The sequence below is a fragment of the Solanum lycopersicum genome, chromosome 1 (genome assembly GCF_036512215.1).
Source record: "Solanum lycopersicum chromosome 1, SLM_r2.1".
Classification (NCBI taxonomy): Eukaryota; Viridiplantae; Streptophyta; class Magnoliopsida; order Solanales; family Solanaceae; genus Solanum; species Solanum lycopersicum.
Window position 1 is genome coordinate 78,310,623 of NC_090800.1, and position 22,976 is coordinate 78,333,598.

Consider the following 22,976-nt stretch of genomic DNA (forward strand, 5'->3'; position numbering starts at 1 on the left):
TAGATTTTCTTGCATATTAATGTCGTATACACACATAATTACTTTTCTATTATAAGTGGAGCCAAACATTATTCTTTTATTTTTTGGTTTGATTTAATAGTTGTTAAATATTTCTCTATTCACATTATTATAGTTTTGCTGCTAGAAATAAAGATTTCTTTTATCTATGATTTATCGTAAATCAATAGAAAATTTTTGTTATGAAATAAATTTTTTTTCATTCATGGTCGATCGAATCCAGCTTATTTGAAAAATATATGGTAGATTACAGTTTCTTACTAAAATAGTGAAGAATTTCTTGATTGTATATTTTCTCATCGATTCAATTAAGACTATCAATTATTTTTCGATGCGAAAACATAGAGCCAGGGAACTAATCTTTGAATAAGAAAAAGAGTGAATTTGCAAAATCCCAAATGAATTGACTAATTCGAAAAAAATATATAAATGGAAATAGCAATGAGATATTTTTCAGCTCCGTAGAAAAATAGTGATTTTTAGTAATATTTATATACATTAAATCTAGAATTTGTTATTTTTGTCCTAAATTAATCTAAAACATGTCATTTATTTTTTAAATTTTTCACCAGCGAATATTTGATTTTCATATCACGTTGTAAGTAAATTCAACTTCGATTTAAAAGTCATATATCAAGATCAAGAACGAACACGACTTAGCACTCCATTACAATCTAACTATTCAATTTCGATTTGAAAGTCATATGTCAAGATGTTTTTAAATAATGAATCAGACTTATCATTCTATCACAACTTTTATCGATCACGTTGTCCATTAACCATTGGTTGGATCAAAACAAAATGGGGCGGTGACACTTGTTCCCTTTATCTCAACTCCCAAGTCTTATGAACAATTATTCAATTGCATAGAATATAATTTATTTTAATACTTTATTTAGTGACAAAAATATAATATCTTAGTGGCTTTTAGTTCTAAAAAGTACTACTACTATATTTTCAACGTAGTTCAACAAATGTAATATTTTATTGGCTGTACGTTTCCATGAATTTAACTAAAGAAAATTGGGTGTGTTTGGTACAATAGCAATCATGTATTTAAAGGAAATACTTTTTTTAAAATATTATTTTTTTAAAAATAAAATATTTTTTTTATAAAAATTGACTTCTATCATATCAAACAAACGTAAAATATTTTCGTTGTATTGATTTTCTGTCCTGCCAAACACACCCAAATGCAACCAAACTTGTTAAAGATTGCGTCATGTTTATATTTTATTCTTTATAATTTTTAAAAATAATATATAGTACCTTTTAACATTTTTTTATTTTTATTTTATTTTACGGATAGTTCCATCTATGCACCACTTTCATCAACAACGTTTATATATACATATATGTTTGTTCAACTCTGACCTACTCAAATCTCCTTTAAACAATTTTAAATTTTTAATATGAGTTCTTTTAGATATTTTAAATTTTTTGAAATATAATTCACATTTTTGAAACATCGAATAATAAAATTGAGATTGGAAGGGCTTTAACGGCTGAACATAGAGTTTTTTTAATTCTGAACATATTTTGCTTATTACCATTTATAGCAATATTGTGATAAATTTATAATATGTATTAAAAGTGAATTATGTATGCAATATATTTGAATTATAATTGTTTTTGAAATATCTTATGTTTGTTTGGTAAAATATTGTCACATTGTATTATAAGTGTATTAAAATGTGTGATAAATGCATTATCCATCATTAAAACTTGTATTATATGTGAATAATAAATTGTTCTTTGTAATATGTATTAAACTTGTATTATAAATAAATTAAAAGTAATCAAGTGAGAAAAAAAATGTTATTACTATAAGTGATAAATATTTTTTTATTATAATATATTTATGTAAGTTTCCCAAAATAAATCTATCTTCTTTAATTATATAAAGTTGAAAAATTTCATATTTCAATTCTTATGGAATGATGTGTATAACTTAACGTGAACTAATTTGCAATATAATTTGCTTCCCAAAAAATGATACTACGACAATAACAACACAAATCTCATTAGCTTGGGGTTAAATTATTTTTTTTCAATGCAAGTTTTTAATATTACGAACTTATCAGAATTTAGACTTCGAATACATGTATCTGGTTTTATAAGATACATAGGGTCAAAATTTAGTGTGATTTATTTAAGATATATTATAAGCAAGCGAATTCACATGTATATATTTGACCTTCTCGCTCGCCTCTCTCTCTATTTCAGTGTATGTAATAATAATAATAATAATATATATATATATATATATATATATATATATATATATAAAACTTGAAATATGATATAAAATTATTAATCAGTGAAACAATACATAAATTGTTTCGAACTAGAGAAAAATTTAGTGAATATAATTATCATTTCTATAATTAAATAGTTTTTCCGAAATATATGTAATGACATGAGGTAACTTTTTGTAAAAATGGAATAGTTGTGGTTTATAATTACTCCATCTTATCAAGTATTTAATTATTTTAAAGTTACGTATGTAGTTGAAATAACAGGGACATAATTAAATTATTTATATTTTGTTGTTATGCACTAAAATGATTTGTTAGCAACAATATCAACATCATGGGATTATCTTTGTAACCCTAGCATGAATACAATTTTTGTAATTATTAGTTACTTTGAGTTAATCCTTGTCCCAAAATCCAGATTAGGTCATTATCAATTATTAGACAAAAAAATACACAGTATATATTGTTCACTGAATATTGTTGTAATCGTTAATGACAATTTTATTGTACGTGAATATGGATTCTTGGGCCAATAATCAAACACTAATCACTTTCATGATACCCATCTATATTGAATTGCGAATTTCGAAATAATAAAATTATTTTTGATTGGACAAAAAAAATAAGAATAGCCTGTAGAAGATAGTTAATAAAATTGAAGAGGAGAAAACACATTTTCGAGATAGGAATCGGTATCTAATGAATTCAATGGTTTCAGTATAAATGAAAGAAAAATAAAAAGGAATGAAATCACAACGAGTGGACCATTTGTATCTATATGCATCAGGATCCCGATTCATGGATCTCTCGATTTGAGAAATCAAAATAAAAAGCTCGAACCATTTTTCTGTCATAATTTACCGTGATACTTGTCACTTCTCAGAGTCAAAACCTCTTAATTTTGGTCGTAGTCTAACATAGAATCTTTTAATATTGTGATATAATATTTATATTTTTGAAAATTATATATATAAAATAATATATTACAAGTCAAAATACTTGATTGAAAAAGTTATTAAAAATCTAGGGTCTAAGATTAAATTATTTAACTCCCAAACCATTTCATTTATATCGTCGTACCTTACACATGTAGAAATTAATATTCAAAAGAAATAGAAAGGAGTATCAAAAACAGCTTTGAAGTTAATGCAAATTATCAGTTTCGTTCCTGAATTATTGACAGAATTAAAGTCACCCTTCCACTTGACAAATTAAACTTAGATACAGTACCCCTGCTTCCAACCCTTGTAGAATCATGAAACTCTTAATAAAAAGGGAAAAATGTCTGCAAAATACTTTAACTTTGGTCGAAATTGTTGTTACGATATCAAACTTTATAGAGGACCTTTTACCCCCTGCACTATTTAATAGTGTATTTTAAAGGTATATACGAAATTACGCAATATTTTTTATGTTCACTTGGACAAATTACTATTTATAATTATACAATATTTTTTTAGGTCCACGTGGACACATACCTTTAAAATACACTATTAAATAGTGCAATGGTAAAAGGTCCTTTTCAAATTTTGGTATCGTTACAACAATTTCGATCAAAGTTCGAATATATTTCGATTTTTTTTCCTAATAAAAAACAAGAGAAGTGTAAAAAATACCCAAAACTTGGGAATATTTATGACCACGTTTCATTCATGTTGCACGATCAGGGGTGTATTTAAGTTCAGTTAATCAAGTAAAAAAGTATTTTATCCGCTGTCAATATTTCATAAATGAAATTAATAATTCACGTCAAATTTAAGAGTTTTTTCAATATTTTTCTAGAATAAAAAATATTTCTCCAAAGAGATGAAAGATGAGGGACCATCGACAAGTTATATTACAATACAAAATTTCATGGTTAAGATTTCCATAATATTAATCTTAGATCAAATCACTAAGTCACAACTAATTCTAGTGACAGATACAGCTAATTTAATTTTTTGTAATATGTACAGTGACTAATATAAAAATACTTTTAGCTATATGTCATAATCATCAGTCATTAGAACATGGAAAAAAGTTTATTTGATTTTTATCCACTATATATTATAAGTTCATCAAGAAAAAAAAACAAAAATTAAGGAGCAATATCTTTTCCCACCTTATGATTACTTGAATTAATAATGTTTTCTTTTAGTTTGTTTAGTAAAATTTTTAGAAGGTTAAAATGTTTTATTTTTAATTATAAATAAAGTGTTTAATTAAGCTTTTAGGAAAAATAAGAATTTTTAAAAAATTACATGAGTTGTTTTCCGAAGCTACAAAAATAATTTTACTGCAAAATATTTTCTTGAACAGTATATGTAAGAAAAATACGCTTAAAAGCATTTTGAATTTTTTTTTTTGATAAATATAAATTGTTGCGTTATTAATTTTTGTACCAAACGATTCTAAAAAGTATTAATTTGTAAACATCATATCTAACCAATTAACAACCACTTGCAATTCTATATTCATAATGATTTTTTAAAATGTTTTCCTAATATTATTTTTTCTTTCTTACTAATTTAATTAAAATAATTTCTATATTTTAATGAAAAAATAGTTTTTTCTAGTTACAATATTAGTAACCTCGTGTATATTTATATAGAAAAATCAAGCAAAGAAAAACGAATATTGTCTCATGAAAGAATTTAATTTCCTATACTTGCTAATATATTAAATTTTTTGATATTTTTAAATATTACTCTCCTCTGTCATATTTCATGCTTAGGATACATGCGTTTTAATTCGCGAGAGAAATGTATTTATCGAATTTTAAAATTGAGATACTTATTTTATTTGGTTAAATTAATTGATTGTAATTATTTCCTTAATTAAAGGATTAATTGAGGATTTTCAGAATACATGGATGATTTATTTGAAAATATAAATTAATCAAAGCTCGTAGGCGGAAATCAAGGACCGTATACATGATTAATTAGTTTCATTTTATTATTTGATATAATAAATTCATTAACATTATTAATAAAAGACAAAAACATGTACATCTTGGTCATGTAATCAGTAATTTTATTTTATTACTCTTACAATAATAAATTCATTATTTTGGTGTATTTAACAAACTAAACACTTAGATATAGAAGTATCGTACAAGTACATTCTTATGTATCATAGAAGTATCTAGAATTAATTTCGTTTATTTGTTATATGTGTCTAGTAACAATTTCATGCATTTATTTATATGATCTAATTTTAATTTCATATGTATCTAATATTAATTTGATGTATCAAGTATCAGTTTCATACCTTATATTCAAAAGCGTATATACTTGATATACATCTAACTTTGTTGCATTTGATGTGTATCTAATGGTGTGTTTGATGTAATATCAATCCAGAGCAAAAACATCTAGGATTGAGATTTGATGCAATATGTCAAGTTGATGTAGTTCTTGAAAAGGCTAAAGAAGACAAAAGGAAGAGATGATGAAAATCATTGTATCACTAGTTTCATTAGTTGAATTTTTGGAGCTTACAATAGTATCCATTTGCATACATGAGTCCAAATATTTTCTTCTTAAGTTTGAAAAATGATAATCTTAATATACTTTAATAAACATGACTTTTCTTAGTACGTCGAGGGGCGAACCTAGAAACTGCCGAGGGTGTTCATCCGAAACCCCTTGACAAAAAATTGTGTTGTATATTTAAGGTATTTAAAAAAAAATATGTCTATATATTGATTTGAATTTCTTCAATGTAAGATTAGAGGTTGACTTAGTTATTGAGGGTGGGTGTTCTAAACTCCCTTAAAGGTTCCAAATTTGAATCTTAGACATTACTCTTTTTTTCCGAACTCCCAAAATGAAAATTCTGGATCTATCGCTGAGTACGATGTAAATAAAAATAGCTCAGAAGCAATAATATTACTTCAAGTATAAAAGAAAGAAACTTTTTAGTATTAAGGCTCCGTTTGGCCCCAAAATACTGGGGAAAAACTTAAAAGGAGGTGTTAGGTCATATATATTTGCCAAGTATCTCAAATGCTAGAAAAAACTAGTATTTACAACAAGTTCTGATATTTCAAAATTCTAAAAAAATTAAAAAAAATTACCCCATATTAATATCAACTAATATTTGTTACTATCTCATTCGGAAAATTTTGAGTTATATAATTTGAGTAATAAAATTGAAAAGAATAATTTGTGTTTGTTGAGTTATGATTATAACTGAATCAGTAACAAGTTTTAATATGCGATTAAATATATTATCTTGCTTATATTGTTATTTTGTTATTATTGATTGTTATCAATTAATATTATAAGGTTAATTCTTAACAAAACATCATTATAAATAATAATATAAGTTTATGAATATTTTAAATAATATTATAAGGTTAATTCTTAACGAAACATCATTATAAATAATAATATAAGTTTATGAATATTTTAAATAATTTTTAAAACTCGTGATAAATCATATTTTTGAAATTTATCAAATATTTTTAAAAACACATTACGAAACTTCATTCAAATATAATTTATCACTAACATTTGGAAAACACCAAGTATCTTTACTCAATCGACACACTAATTTGTCTCCCTTTTATGACTCACAACTATACTTCATTTTATTTTACAAGCTCAATATCACCGTGTTGTTATATAGGGGTGTCAAGAATGAACCCAAACATAGGTAACCCGCTCAATTTGTTCATAATTTTAAGGGTTGAATTCAAAATAATTTAAATTGGGTTCAATCTCAACCCATTCAAGCCTAATCTATTTGAAGAGTTCATTGAGCCCAATTCAATCTCCAATTTGACCCGTTTTAAAACTTTTAAGATTTATCTATATATTTGTTACTTTTTAAACAAAAGTTTTTGAGCGAAAATTCAAATTGTGATTATAAAAGTTAAATATCAATATGTTAAATTATTGTGATAGATCGAATCAAATTGGGCGGGTCAAAACCCAACCCGTTTTGTTAGTCCATTTGAGCCCAACTCATTTGAATCCAAAGTAAATTTAGGCGGGTCAATACCTAATCTGACTTCTATTTCAATCTATTTTAATATTTCTAATTTCAATCCGATCCGTCCATTAGACACTCCTATTGTTATATGTCATTGATATTCCAAATAAAATAAGTATCTAATTTGGCTGTCAAAATTAATTTAGATTAATTAACCCTCCTACTACTTGATTTAAGATAAAAACAAAAATTTAGATTTAAGAAAACATTTAAAAAAAAACAAGTGTTGGTGCCATGTCAAATAGCTGTGACAGCTGTGGGAAAACACGGATTGGGATAACAATTATTAAATAAAATGCGCACGTGTGTTAACTGTGCACACGTGTTTGTTAAACAATACAACACGGCCGCTTCCTTTTTTTTTCTTTTTTCCGTCAATGCCATTCACGTTCTTAAATTTTGACTCCACACTCCCTTTTCCTATGACCCCCCACAAACAAATATTTTCGGAGTCTAAAACGTGTGTTCAGTTTCAATAAAAAAATTAGAAATTATTTAATTTTAAATTTAATTTGTACCTATATAAAGGATATTAGATTTTTTAAAAAGATATTTTAAATATTTCACAAATTAATGAAATATTCAGATAAATCTACATTGTTCTAGTTTCAGAAATACACCACTGACGATCATAAAACAAAATGGTACCCTCAATTTTGATTAATAAAATTATGTTTTTCTTCATATTTTTTTTGTGATTGTGATTTATCATCAATCACTTTAAAATTTGTTGCAAACTGTTGTCTTTTCTTAGCAAAATATGTAAGAAAATTAAAGAATCTGAATATGAAAAATAATCACCCTATATATATTTTTTTTAAAAGTATCTTCTTTCTTTTGTATCATCTATTCTCGATAGAAATATCGTGAGAATTATATAATTCAGATTTGTTCATCAATATCGTATGAATAAATTTTATTATTAATAAAATAAAATTAGAATATTAATAATACTATATCTATTTAAGTAGAGGCCATCACTCTACTATTATTAAATATGAGTAGCTTAATAAGTGAACTGTTGAGAAGTTCAAAATTAATGAATTATTTTAAAGTTTAATAAAATTAGCAAGACTTTTTTTTATAGGATAATTCTTAATACAGTAAAAAGTAGTATAGAGTAAAATTAAAAAAAAAAAAAGGGAAATAGAGAGCGGCGTTCCCCTAATATTCTGTTGAAACCAAACTATAAAAACCGCCTCCCGCTATTTCTTCTCCTATTATCATCTCTCTTCTAAAAAACTCAAACATTTTACACACTCTCTGCTTCATCTTTCATGGAAACTCCCCGTCGGTCCTCTGTGATCATCGTCGGAGCCGGAATCTCAGGTAATTAATCACCGACATTTTAGTACAAATATATGCGAAAAAATACTACTTACTTGTCAAATCTGAATTCTGGATCTGCTTCTGCTTACACATGCTTCAGCATTCACTGGAGAGAAATGTGAATTTCGATTTGAAATTTATTGTATGTGTGGATCAATTTTATGTAGGATTAACGGCGGCGAAGGTGTTATCGGAGAATGGAGTGGATGATGTGGTGATATTGGAGGCGGCTGATAAGATAGGCGGTAGGATAAGGAAAGAGGAATTCGGCGGAGTAGCGGCGGAACTCGGTGCCGGTTGGATCGCCGGTGTCGGCGGTAAACAATCTAATCCTGTATGGGAACTTGCTCTTCAGTCTAATCTCCGAACATGCTTCTCCGATTACAGTAATGCTCGTTACAATATCTACGATCACAGGTTCGGGAAAGTTACTGTAAATTGTTATTTTCGAGTTGTATATCAACTAATTTTATTTTATTTTTTATTTTTTTCGTGTTACAGTGGGAAGATTTTTCCGAGTGGAATAGCGGCGGACTCGTATAAGAAAGCGGTGGACTCAGCAATTCAGAAACTCAGAAGCCAAGAAGGAAATCACAATGAAGACACCGACGATGCAGCTGAAACGCCGTCGTATGATCCACAATTACTCAATACAACAATACTCTGTTTTTTTTAAACAAAAAATTGACATTTTCGATTATTTTTGCTGCAGAACTCCAAAAACACCAATAGAGCTGGCGATTGATTTCATTCTTCATGATTTTGAAATGGCAGGTCAATTTTTCAGTTATCGATTCCTCGTATTTTGTGTTATTTTCTTAAGAAAATAATCGCGCACGCGATGCAATTAGGAATGCAATTTTTTTACAAAAGAGGTTTTGAATTTTACAGAAGTTGAGCCAATATCAACCTATGTAGATTTTGGTGAAAGAGAATTTCTGGTTGCTGATGAAAGAGGATATGAACATTTGCTTTATAAAATGGCAGAAAATTTTCTTTTCACCTGTGAGGGTAAAATTATGGACAGTCGACTCAAGCTCAATACGGTAATTTATATTTTACTCTTGATTGGTCAATTTATTATGATGATGAATAATACCGATAAGATTTAAAATTTTATTTTATTATTGCATGGTGTAATTTTTCATTTCTTTTTTTGGGTCTGTTAAGATTGATTGATGACCCACTAAGAGTCTCCAGAAAAGGACATTTTTTACAATTACTTTTTATCTTTATAATTGAAAAATCTTTGCTTTACTAAGCAAAACAGGAAAAGCAAGTAGTGATAAGAGTATGGAGTAATTGTTAAAAGAGATTTTCATCACTTGTGAAAGTAATTCGTGACGGTTAGTAATTGGAAGATGGCATAAATCAAGATTAGTAAAAAGTCATGGAAAAATGAAAACAAATAACCTAATGATAGTAATTTTCGATTCATACCAAATTAATATTATTATTTTTTGATATGATGATAAGAGTTTAATAAAATGACAAAAAAGACTTGTTTCTCATCATTATAATGGGGTACTATAAAAAGAGAACTTTCCTATTCAAACATATTATACTCCCACCTTGTCATTTCAAGTGACGTACTTAGTATAATTAAAAGTAATTTAACTTGCTAAGCATTTTTTATAATCACAAATTTCAAAGGTTATCATTTTTTTTTAAAATACTGTACTAAGTTAAACTGTGTCACGTGAAATGTGATAGAAAGAGTATTATTATATTTTCTCTATTCTGAATTACTTGTCTATTTTGATAAATTAAAAAAGAGAAAAAAAATCTTTTTTACCTATTTTATTTTTTATTGAATGTGTTGTTTCATTTTCGTCCCTTTAGAAAATGTCACTTTTACATAAATGCAATCAAAGGTGGGTCCAAAGATCCACTAAATGTAGCAAAGAGGAGTCTAGCCACCAGCTACACTGGCTAGCCAACTGATTCATATTTTTTAGTTTTGACTTAGTGGAGATTTTTGTGGATGAGATTGGTTTTTTGTCCTTTTTAGGGGTGTCTAGGCCACTGTGTTTGTTTGTGTAGTGCATTTATGATAGTAAATTCACAATTCACGGAATTGGGGCAGGTTGTTCGGGAAGTGCAGCACTCGAGAAACGGCGTCTTGGTGACAACAGAAGATGGTTCCCTTTACGAAGCCAATTATGTCATTTTGTCTGTTAGCATTGGCGTTCTCCAAAGCGACCTCATTTCATTCTCACCCTCTTTACCGGTTCGTCTCGTTCAACTAAATTTAATATTTTAATTTCTAATCGATAATAACAACACGTATAATGTGGATTGAATGATAGATATTTGGTTCACGTGCACATGGAGAGATCTTGAGTGTTTGATGTTCACAAAAAGTGTATCGCACTTATTACACTACAATAATGTAGTAGTGTAATAGGTTGAGGCTTATGGCTAGGATTTAATATGGGGAGGGGTCCCCTGTTTCCTGTTAGACGATCTAAAGTTGGTCACCTGCAAATTATTGAGATTCTGAACCTATGGGATAGATATTAAATACTCAAGAGGTCACCATTTCTAGACATTGAACTACCCACATTAATTTCTCGACTTGCTTATTTAAAATGATCTCCACTCATGATTTAATTGGTATGGACTGCTTCAACTGTAATGTGCAGTTGATATATACAGCTTCTTTTCAAATTGGACCATTTCCTAATTTTATTATTTTTGTTTTTACTTAGTGGAGTAAAACCTACCAATATATTAAAGAATGTAGATAGTGATGTTGCTTTATCATTCAAGTTAATTAGAAATGGCAATTCGTAGTTGTGGCTAATTAAAATAAATAATTGGCGGGTTTTTTTTTATTTGATTAAATAAGGTTAAATTGATGCAAAGTGTAGAAAAACTTCAAAAGTAGTAGTTGTCAATGTCTAAATCAATGATATAATTGTAACTTTATTTGTTTTTAGTGTGCATAGAAATCTCTCTTGTAATCGAAAGGTCAATTAGTTATCTTACTACCGTTTCAAATAAACTTGATATGATCAGCTTCACACTAATTTTTAAATTAAGCTCTTATTTGTATTAACTGAAACAGAGATGGAAGATGGAAGCCGTCAGAAACTTGGACGTGATGGTTTATACAAAGATCTTTCTCAAGTTCCCTAACAAGTTCTGGCCTTGTGAACCTGAAAAGGAGTTCTTCATCTATGCTCACGAGCGAAGAGGCTACTATACGTTCTGGCAGGTTTGCACAATTTGTTATCAAAATCTTGTGTATCTTTTTAATGCATATTGCTGCATTCTTTTAGTTCATTACTTGCAATGACAACTTCTTCATCTCACATTGATTGAGGGCTACTTCGCAACAAAAATGACTGCCTTAAAATTACTACAAGGGGCTCAGTTAGTAGGGTGACTTTGCAGCTTTGCTTCAAGCATCTTTTCTTATTATAGTCTATTATTTCCATATATTTAATCACCATTTGGAATCTGGACATTGATGTCAAGCTCATTCTATGTATATTTCCTAATAAGACAAGACCATGTGTGACAGCCGTAATATGTCTGTATAACAAATGGATTAACGCAGGAAATTGATGATCTGAACTGTGCTTTAGCTAATATAATATGCAATTTTGTCATTACTTGTGATGATGTGGCCCACACACATTAGGTACTTTAACATTTTATTAACATCAAGTAATCCTGGATCTGTACGTGCGGGGCACGTGCATCTTAATGAATCTGGAGAAATTTGCAGACACTTGTTTAATCTACTACCAGGCACTTGACTTTGCTATCACAGAATTCCATTGTATCAGGGTCATCAGAATTACATTCCTCAGTATTTCTAATATATAGTATAATGTGTTTGCATTAGCTTTACAGTTCCACAATTACTTTTCTGTGGCGTAATCCTTACTATTGATGGGGTAGCTCAAATTATCTAAATGTGTTCATCTGTAAGATTACATTCAGTTACCTCAGAGGTTCTTGATGAGTTTAAAAATGATGTCGGTCCTTCTGATGCACAATGTTGTTCCTGAGCATTACTTCCTTATGTGAACATCAGTATAGTGCTTAACTTGTGTTTATCTATTGATTAGACACGAAGAAATTTCTTCGTTATACAATTGTACACTCATCTGATCATAATTTTTGCTTCTGCGTACATACATACAACATAAAATGCTACTCTTTTTACGAATGCCTCATGTTGGAGCTGCCAATAAAACTTGACCACCAACTATTTATCGTAAGATGTCTCATCGAGAGGATACAACATTACGCTTGCATCAACTTCAGATTTCTGTTTTTTCATTTGAAACCTTTTCAACTAGCTTTATATGGAGGACCTTTTCATTTGTGCTATTTATTATGGCTGCTGAATGCATCATCTAGTCATCATTATGTGCTCAAGAACTGCTCCTAGCTTTTTGCTAATGTTGATCTGTTTTCATGTCATCAGCACATGGAAAATGCTTATCCGGGATCCAATATGCTGGTGGTAACCCTGACAAATGGTGAGTCAAAACGTGTGGAAGCTCAATCTGATCAAGACACATTAAGAGAAGCAATGGAAGTGTTAAGAAACATGTTTGGGCCCGACATTCCTGATGCCACCGACATATTAGTCCCACGTTGGTGGAATAACCGGTTCCAGCGTGGTAGCTACAGTAATTACCCCATATATGCAAATCATCAACTCGTCCATGATATTAAGGTTAGCAGTCTTCTTCTTTTCTCACTCGGCAATAGTAATTTTACAGCGTCCATGATATTACCCCATATAATGCTCTTGTTGCAATGACTTTCTTTCTTTCATCAGGAACCAGTGGGGCGGATATTTTTCACAGGAGAACACACAAGTGAAAAATTTAGTGGCTATGTCCATGGAGGTTACCTTTCAGGTTAGTTCAACGATAAAAAAAGATTCTATAGGCAACTATCAATTGGACAAAAAACACGATTTCATATGTTACCTGGCATATGACTATTTTACACAGGTATAGACACTAGCAACGCTTTACTTGAGAAAATGCGAAGGGATGATGGAAGGAAGAATGAGAGTCAAGCGTTTCTGTTAGAACCATTGCTAGCATTAACAGGCTCTTTGACACTGACACAAGCTGAGACTGTATCAAGTCTCCACAAATGTGATATTCCGCGACAACTCTTCCTTAGTAACAGCAAATTGGGACTTCCAGAGGCTATCTTATGAGACTAAGTGAACCTCTGCTGGATAAAATTTACGCTGACATATGTTGCTATCCATCCAACCACGGATAAACTCGATTTGCTGGAGGTCTGACAAAAAGACGGTACGAGTCCTTTGTTCTATTAACAGAAAAAAGGAGCAAAGAAACTTGAGAGAAGGATATAGGGTAGTTTCCAGGATATTCATTCTGAAATTCTTCATTGCAGATACATACAATTGTTATTAGGAGTAAAGTCATAGAGAGGTATGATGCAGTATTAATGATATTTAACACATGAAAATTAAGTAATAAGACGACTGACCATGTTTTCAATTGATGATTATTATTCCTAATGTAATCCTCAAGTTTGTATATCAAAAGTCCAAACCTAACTTTGTTTTTTTGGTTGTCTCTCCAACTATACTACCTCCGTCCACCTTTAGACTTTACTCGTCTGATTTTAATGTTTTGAGATGTTATGATAAAATCAATGAATAATTTATTATTTTGTTTTTGTTTTATCGTTACTATTAAATAACTACAGTAGTATTTATTTTTTCAGTGTTTAAATGACTTGTACTTCCTCTATTTTAAAATAAGTGAATTGTTAAGGCAATACATGCTTAATAAAAGGAAAGTTTAGGACATAAAAAAATACCTTCCAATCTCCCCCATTGGACCAAACTAATCGGGCTTGGGGGTTGGACGTAAAGATTTATCTTTTCAATTCTGACAAGGATAACTGATATCAGGATAGAACTAGAGCTTATAATAAGGTATTAGTTCTTGACCAATAGTGAAGTAGCCTTTACCAGCTACAACACAATTGACCATCGAACACAATCCTTGTTATTGCTTCATTCGACATTCTTAGAATTAACCAAACTACCTTCTTATTTAAATAAAATCAATTTGTGTGCTCGAAAAATCCTAATTTGAAAGTTGAAAAACTTTTCAATCGAGACTGGTAATCCCGGATGATGCAAAAAAAAAAAATACTTTCACTCTCAAATAAAATAGTTTGAGTTGTAAAAGTTATATAGAAACCCCTTTGGCTGGCCTCACATCACTCTTCACTTTTGCCATTTGAGATATTTTCAAAGTATTCTTGAAAATATAATTACTTCAAAGTATAATCATAAATATGGTTAATTAACTCCCTTGAAATTATCTCTAAAAGATAAAAATGAGAGGCAAAATGGAAAAATAATTCAATAACTTTCTTGAACTTTGAATAGTTTACTTATTTTAAACTATAAAATAAGACTCAATAATTTACTTATTTTAAAATGAAGGAAATATTTAATAAGAATAATTTGATAAAATTATTCCGATCGCTTACAACTTCTTAATCCGGTGGCCAATTATTATTGGAGTAGTTGTTTGAAATTGATTTACCACCAATATGACACACTTTTATTATAAACAAAAAATGTCCATATTATTAAAGAAAAAAGTTTGTGTCTTACAACTTGTAAGCTGGAATTTGTGTATTGATCGGTTCGGTTCGGTTCGATTTTATATATTATTGATTTGGTTAATTAATATTTAATTTTTAAATATGCTAACCCAATAACAACTCAAGAAGATGCTTTTCATCGATTTTTGATAATTATCGCTTTGATTTTCAATTTACCCAATAAAAAAATGTCCATAAAATATTATATGACTTTTCACTTCTCTTAATGTTTTGTAATAGTGAAACAATAAAGATAATAAGAAATTGTATCTATAAGAGAATATATAATACAAAGGTTATAATTACATGTAATCGCCAAAAGATAGTATGAAATTTATGATGTTAATCAATTACCGTCCTTTACAAACTTGCAAAATCTACAACCTACAATTACAAACTAGAACTATAATCAAATAGCTACAATTGCGAATTCTTACTTTAGTCTTTTGGTTTTGAGTAAATAATAAAGACTAGAAAAGCGGTCTAGTGTGAAGTGAGTAGAGTATTAATAATTTGATGTAGTTATTCTACCTAGTTATATATTAGATTATTAATATTTAATATTTAGAAAGGGGAAAGTGATAAATTATTATCATCTTATTGGATGGTCAGTTTACCCTATATAAAAATTGGAACTGAACCAATAAACCAACAACCTTTTTTTTTTAATAAACCCATTAAAAATTCAATAACCCAATTACATTTTTTCGGTTCGATTTTGCACACCTCTAATCTTTTTAGCGAGTGAAAAGTCAATATATCATCAAAAATTGAGAAATGACTTATTTCTATTATAATTTAAAAATTTTGCTCATTTATGCAATTTTCATTTGAGAAAAGACTTATCAATGTCATTATTTATAACTGAAAAGAAGTTCATTTTCGCAAAAGAAAATTTGATATGTGATAAATTATGATTTGGTCATGTCATTAATTAATCATTTAAAAAAGGATAAAAAGTTCAAATATGTCATCAAACTTCGAGAAAATGCCGATCTATACCACCAATTAAAATTTGTGACTCATCTATGTCATTTGAGTTAACAAATAATAATATGAATGAACCTTTTCTCAAACGAAAATGACATAAATGAGCTAAACTTTTAACAAATCACATAAATAAATCTTTATCTAAGTTCGATAACATATTTGAATCTTTTTCATTTTTAATTTAGGGAAAAAAAGCAAATATACCCCTAAACTATCGTAATTATACGCAGATACCCTCCGTCATACTTTAAAGGCATTAGTGTCTCTGCCGTCCAAAAAGTAAAAAACATATATGTCCTTTACTTTAATGGTAGACTAAACAGGGACACATGACACAATTTTATTCGTCAATTCGATAATTAATAAATATCAAATATGTGGATAAAATTATAACATATTATGTCCGTTATAATAAAAAATATCTATATACCATTTACAATAACTCGACATATCTTTTACTCACTTTTTAATTATAATAAAAAGGGAAAAGTGTCTGATATACCCCTCAACTTTGTCATTTAGAGCTAATATACCCCTTGTTATGAAAGTGACTCATGTATACCCCTACTTGTAAACAAATGGCTCACATGTACCTTTTTCCTCTAACGGTGAAAATAATAATAATTTTAATCTAAATTTTTATTATTTTTTTCTAAAAAATATAATCTCATATGAGTAAATTTAATCCTCGTCAAACATATTTTTTTTTCAATGACTAATTTATAATTATTATTTTAATAATCAAATTTATTTTTGTTTCACTAATGTTCTTGTAAAACTTATTGTAGATGATCAAATTTTTTCTTCAAATACGAAATTAAATTAAAATACACACAAAAAAATAGTTTAATTTTTTATTCTTTAAACTAAGGAATGAAAGAAAAAAAACAAAATAAGAATAAGAAATTCAAATAATTATAACAAAAGAAGTCAAAAAATAATTTATGTATGAAAAAAATTAAAATATACCTTGAACTTTGATAGAAGAATAATATATACCCCTAAATAATTTTTTTAAAAAAATTAGAAATAATAAATATAAATTTAAAACTAATTTTTTTAACTTCCGTTAAATGAAGAATATATGTGGGCCATTTTGTAACGACACAGGTATATGTGAACCGTTTGTATAACGATAAGGGCATATATGAGCTACTTTTATAACGATGGTATATCAAGTCCAAATGAAAAAGTTTTTCCCTAATAAAAACTATAGTTGTTGCAATAGTGACATTGATTGATAACCAGCTACCCATAGAAAACTAAATAAGTAAAGTTAAGAGTCTCACGCGCCGCCGATTCAGACGCGTGTAACAAACAAACAAAACTGTCGGTGTGTCTGTCTACCCTGTTGAGTGAATCTGCGATTCAAGCTCAAGAACCCCTTTACACTACAAAGGTAAGACGCACAGTCTTAGATCACATTGTATACTTTTTAATTTCATCAGTTCAAGTTGAAAGTAGTAGCAAATCTTGTGTTTTTGTTCTTCTATGATTTGATTTGGAGAAGAAGAAGAGGGTGTAGTGTTAATGAGCTTTAAATCTAATACCCATTTCAGAAAATAGTATATATAATGATGGTCCAAGATCATTCATCTCCTAAACCCTCAAAACCCCTTTTTATGAAACACAAAGTTTCACACTATTCTGAGACTAAAAATCTTGATTTTTCCACATGGGTATCTGAGAACTATGTTAAACTATTTGTGGTTTCGTTGTTGACTATTAGTGTGGCAGCCCTGTTCTACTTACGTACCTCTAGTGTACCCACCACAGTCCTATGCTTCCAAAATTCCCACCAAAGCCAGCCTCAGAAACCAAAGTTACCAAAACTTGATCTTGATTCAGTACAGCCGATTGTAGATAAGTCCTCTCCCTTTTCGTCGTTTCATTCGGAGCAGTGGATTATTGTGTCTGTATCAGATTACCCATCTGGTCCACTACAGAGTCTTGTTAGGTTAAAGGGTTGGCAAGTTCTTGCAATAGGCAATTCGAGAACCCCGAAAGATTGGAACTTGAAAGGTGCTATATATCTTTCTCTGGAACAACAAGCGAGTTTGGGGTTTAGGGTAACAGATTTCCTTCCTTATGATTCTTATGTGAGGAAGAGTGTGGGGTATCTTTTTGCAATCCAACATGGTGCGAAGAGAATATATGATGCTGATGATCGTGGGGAAGTGATTGGTGGGGATCTTGGGAAACATTTTGATTTGGAGTTGGATGGTGCCGCTGCTAAGCAGCAAAGGATTTTGCAGTATAGTCTTGAGATTGAGAATAAGACTGTTGTCAATCCTTATATACATTTTGGACAAAGGTCAGTTTGGCCTAGAGGATTGCCACTGGAAAGTGTTGGTTTTGTAAATCATGAAGAGTTCTATACTGAAGTGTCTGGAGGACGACAGTACATACAACAGGGAATATCAAATGGGCTACCTGATGTTGATTCGGTTTTTTATTCTACAAGGAAGGTTGGATCAGAAGCACTTGATATTATATTCGATGAACATGCCCCAAAAGTGGCATTGCCTCAAAGTCTAATGGTGCCAATCAATTCATTCAACACGTTGTTTCACTATAATGCATTTTGGTCATTGATGCTTCCAGTGTCAGTGAGCACCATGGCTTCTGATGTCTTAAGAGGTTACTGGGCACAACGTTTGTTGTGGGAAATCGGTGGATTTGTTGTGGTATATCCTCCTTCGGTACACAGAGATGACAAAGTTGAAGCATACCCATTTTCAGAGGAAAAAGATTTGCATGTAAATGTGGGTCGCTTGATCAAATTTTTAGTTTCTTGGAGATCTGAAAAACAAGGGCTGTATGAGAAAATCTTAGAATTGAGCCATACAATGGCACTTGAGGGGTTTTGGAACGAGAATGATGTCAAATTTACAGCTGCATGGTTGCATGACTTGGCTGCTGTAGGGTATCAGCAGCCAAGACTTCTGGCAGTACAATTGGATCTGCAAAAGGCAACTGTTCAACGTGGAGATAAAAAGGAATTCGTCCCCCGAAAACTACCTTCTGTACATCTCGGGGTTGAGGAATCAGGTACAGTGAATTATGAAATCGGGAACTTGATAAGGTGGAGGAAGAATTTTGGCAATGTTGTGCTAGTTATGTTTGTCACTGGGCCCGTGCAACAAACTGCATTAGAATGGAGATTGTTATATGGCAGGGTGTTCAAAACTGTGGTTATTCTGTCAACACAAGCTGATGCAGATCTTGCTGTTGACCAAGGACAGTTGGATCAAGTATACAAGTGAGTATACGTCATCAATCTTTTCATTAAACAGCGAGTGTACTTATACCTTGTTTGAATTTAAAAAGTAGTAATTAGTATTACCATCTAATGGAATGTTTTCTCAAGAATATGGGGAACACAAAGTATTACTTCCCGTCATTTTGCAGCACATTTTCTATGTCCACATAATTTTCTGATGCATACATTTTGACATCCTAAAGCATATGTCCTCACAGGATTTTATTTTTTTTTTGCTTTTCTCTCTTTTGGTTTGTCCAAGTATAGTTGTCATGTTTCCTTAAATTGAAAAAAGTTTATCCCTCAAGCTATTGGACGAATCAATCAACTACCTCTTAACTCATTAAATCAATTGTCTATGTACCTTTTGCTCTATTTGGAATCATTTCATTCCTATACTAGGTTATTCTTATTTATGAGACAAATGAGGGGTTACCTAAAATTAGAGTTTCTCCAAATCTTACCCTTTTAAGTTCTATAAATCTTTCACTTATGTTCCCTGCATTGATGTATAATCTATCAGTCTAAACAGAACATTTGAACTTCTCAAAACACCAGACTTAACATAAATATAACAAGTATGGATCCTTTGCTTCCATTGTGTTCTATTGTTCACTAGGTATGTAATGATTCTGAGATATTGTTGATCTTTTGGGACAACCTTCCTCTACTATCTTCTTCAATCATCATAGTATGGTACCTGTAGGCTGGTGCATTAGAAGTGTACACAAAGATGGCTAAATAATCTCTTGTTATCCTTGTAGGTGTGTTACAGATACCAACTGTCCAATGTGATGATTTCTAATCTTGTCTAATTTTATGTAACCATAGATCCAACATTTGTGTCCTATGACACTTATCTTGTGGATATGGGCCTCTCAGGCCAAATTTTCATGTAACATTACTGGTCTCACAATCGTTATATATAACGTCTTTCACTTTGTTAGGCATCTTCACATCTCATATCACTCCTGTAGCACTTCTCCGTTTGAACCACATTTTATGTGATATGTCCTCATGTCATGCCACTGTCTTTGTATATTGAGACTAGATATTTGAGTTGTCTACCTTTAGGCACCAAAATCCAATCTAATGTTCCTGACTACCACTCTTCTTCTAAAAAATATCCTTGTAGTGCAACTATTCTGCCTTACCTCCACTAATGTAATAACTCACTTTCTAGGGTACATCTTCATACTTCTACTATTGATTGACTGTAGTGAGATCGAAATAGTTGTAGGGAATGTGCTCGTCCATGGAAATCTCATTCTCCTACTGTCTCATCTTCCACTTGTTAATTATCTCTTGGAAATATGTTACAAATAACTTTGCCTCCAAGCATGATGTTTACATTTGACTTTTCACCTCCCTTTTACTTGAATAGTTAGCCTGGACTCCTCCCAGCGTCGGAAGTAAGAACATTGACCTCCTTTGTCCTTAACTTCTATTCACATAGAAAGCTGTAAATTATCAATTAAAAAATATGCTCTAGCCTCTAGTCAACCACTAGGAAAGAATATCATCTTCCAGTAGTATGTATTAAGAAAGGGTGTTACAGAGAGCAGAAAATAACTTCTGGTAGCATGTTGAAATGAAAGGTCTCAAGTTATAGCTATCTTTTGAAAAACTTCAAAGACAGTAAACGACTGCACTGGAAAAAAGAACTCAAAGAGATGTAAGACTTATAGATTCGTGTTGCCATAACTTTAGTGAGATTAACAGAAATTTGATGGGTATGAAATTTTAATGGAACGGAGATAGGTGGAATTGGCATCATTTAGTAGATATACAGATGGCATGATGATTATGGAGTAATGCTACAGCCTACACATATATATAGTCTGTAGCTGGATACCCTGACCTATGAAATACCTACCAGGCAATTAAAAGTTTACTCCCTAACTCGAGATGTGCATTAATATTTGTACAATAATTCCTAATTCATCAAGATTAAGCTCATATCATGCAACAAAAGCACTGACGATCCGATTTGATAATGTTGATTCATCTCATAAATATTTATAGCAAATGGAACTATGTATTTTGTTTTGTTTTATCAACAATAGGGGATCAGTCTATAACTGTATAAATCCTTTTTGTGGTAATTCATATTGTGGAACTTCTGCCCGCAACTGGTCACACTCTGTGGTAAGACATGTTTAATACAATTGTTACTTTGAACTTGTCTGTTGCTTTGTAAAAGTTGATTGGTTATATGTTGAAGGAGTCGGTTTGTATATTTGTTTCTGACACTCAAATCGTCTCTTAGGTATCTCCCAAGGATATTTGAAAGATTCAATAGCACAGATGGATTTCTCTTCCTACAGGACAATACCATTTTGAACTACTGGAACCTTCTGCAAGCAGACAAATCTAAGTTGTGGATCGCCAATAAGGTAATATACCATTCACATCATGAAATTCAATTATCTCAAAAAAGCAAAATATTCATCCTACAATCAATTGAATCAGGTGCCTACATCTCGAAACATGATCAACGGAAAGGACTCTTCATGGTTCCTAAAGCAAGCAGAATTGGTGAAGAAAGTGGTAGGCACAATGCCCGTTCACCTCCAAGTCAACTACAAGGAGAGTGGTCCAACTGACCAGAGCATCGCCTTGTGCGGCTCTGAGGTGTTCTATGTTCCTCGACGTTTCGTTCAGGACTTTGTTGATCTAGTAGACTTAGTCGGTGATCTTGATATACACCAGAAAATTGCTGTACCTATGTTCTTCATGGCCATGGATTTACCTCAGAATTTTGATACCTTGCTGAATAAAATGGTTTATAAGACAGGAGCATCATCTACCAATTCGTTGAAACTGTATTCTGCTCAAGTACCAGCTGTGCACCCATTGGCTGTTTCCACTGAATCTGAATTTATAAAGTTGATAAGACTCATGGCAGCAGGTGACCCTTTGCTGATGGAATTGGTTTAAGATCTCATGTTATTGTGAAAATATTAGAAGTTGTAGAACATAACATCATGTACAATAGAGTTACTCTTCCAACTGCTCATTCCCACCTTGGAGGAAAAAGAAAAAAGGTAGAGTGTATAGTGAATCTTGTAGCTCTTTTTTCAGAGATGGCTTTTAAGCACTTTCTATCAGTCATTCAAGTGTGTATTCTTATAACAACTGCTTATTCCTCTGTTTGTCATCCACCTGATACACCTTGACAATTGATGTACAACCTTAGTTGATTCATTTTTTCTTTTTTATATCTTTTGTGGATTGTGGGAATTAGTTGATATTAGAGACAATTGTTGTGCAAAATATGTGTATGCATTTGTATGGTTAAACTCATGTACAATTGTCTGAATAATATACTAACATTTCTTATTAGAGGAGATAGAAATCAGAAACTGACATTGTAGTAAAGATGTTCCATTGATGAACCTTCCAGGTAACATGAACAGTCAAGAATGTATGCAGTAAATGACTGAGTTGCATGATTGTAGGACAATGAAAGTTGATGGATTTGTAGTAGGAAAAGCTGTTCACAGCAG

The 22,976-nt window shown here is 30.6% G+C and overlaps 2 protein-coding genes across 2 annotated transcripts; both read left to right on the plus strand.

The window, feature by feature from the left end:
* The first annotated feature begins 8,423 nt into the window (after positions 1-8,423).
* On the plus strand, positions 8,424-14,159 carry LOC101253022 (polyamine oxidase 1). Its single transcript, XM_004229603.5, has 10 exons — positions 8,424-8,582; positions 8,750-8,999; positions 9,084-9,212; positions 9,295-9,356; positions 9,474-9,628; positions 10,669-10,812; positions 11,653-11,802; positions 13,027-13,281; positions 13,387-13,468; positions 13,565-14,159. The coding sequence occupies exons 1-10, from the start codon at positions 8,531-8,533 to the stop codon at positions 13,777-13,779; spliced, it is 1,494 nt and encodes a 497-aa protein (XP_004229651.1). The 5' UTR covers positions 8,424-8,530; the 3' UTR covers positions 13,780-14,159.
* Positions 14,160-17,365: 3,206 nt separating this feature from the next.
* LOC101253530 (probable glycosyltransferase STELLO1) lies at positions 17,366-22,743 on the plus strand. The gene is made up of 3 exons (XM_004229605.5): positions 17,366-19,467; positions 21,737-21,863; positions 21,940-22,743. Exons 1-3 carry the CDS (start codon positions 17,780-17,782, stop codon positions 22,405-22,407), a joined length of 2,283 nt encoding a protein of 760 aa, XP_004229653.1. The 5' UTR covers positions 17,366-17,779; the 3' UTR covers positions 22,408-22,743.
* Positions 22,744-22,976: the final 233 nt, after the last annotated feature.

Excerpts from the sequence above, each read along its gene's own strand:
- LOC101253022 (XM_004229603.5), top strand. The coding sequence starts at position 8,531 with ATGGAAACTCCCCGTCGGTCCTCTGTGATCATCGTCGGAGCCGGAATC. Across the intron at positions 11,803-13,026 it reads GCTACTATACGTTCTGGCAG|CACATGGAAAATGCTTATCC; the intron begins GTTTGCACAATT and ends TCATGTCATCAG. Across the intron at positions 13,469-13,564 it reads CCATGGAGGTTACCTTTCAG|GTATAGACACTAGCAACGCT; the intron begins GTTAGTTCAACG and ends TATTTTACACAG.
- LOC101253530 (XM_004229605.5), top strand. The coding sequence starts at position 17,780 with ATGATGGTCCAAGATCATTCATCTCCTAAACCCTCAAAACCCCTTTTT. Across the intron at positions 19,468-21,736 it reads CAGTTGGATCAAGTATACAA|GTATCTCCCAAGGATATTTG; the intron begins GTGAGTATACGT and ends ATCGTCTCTTAG. Across the intron at positions 21,864-21,939 it reads AGTTGTGGATCGCCAATAAG|GTGCCTACATCTCGAAACAT; the intron begins GTAATATACCAT and ends CAATTGAATCAG.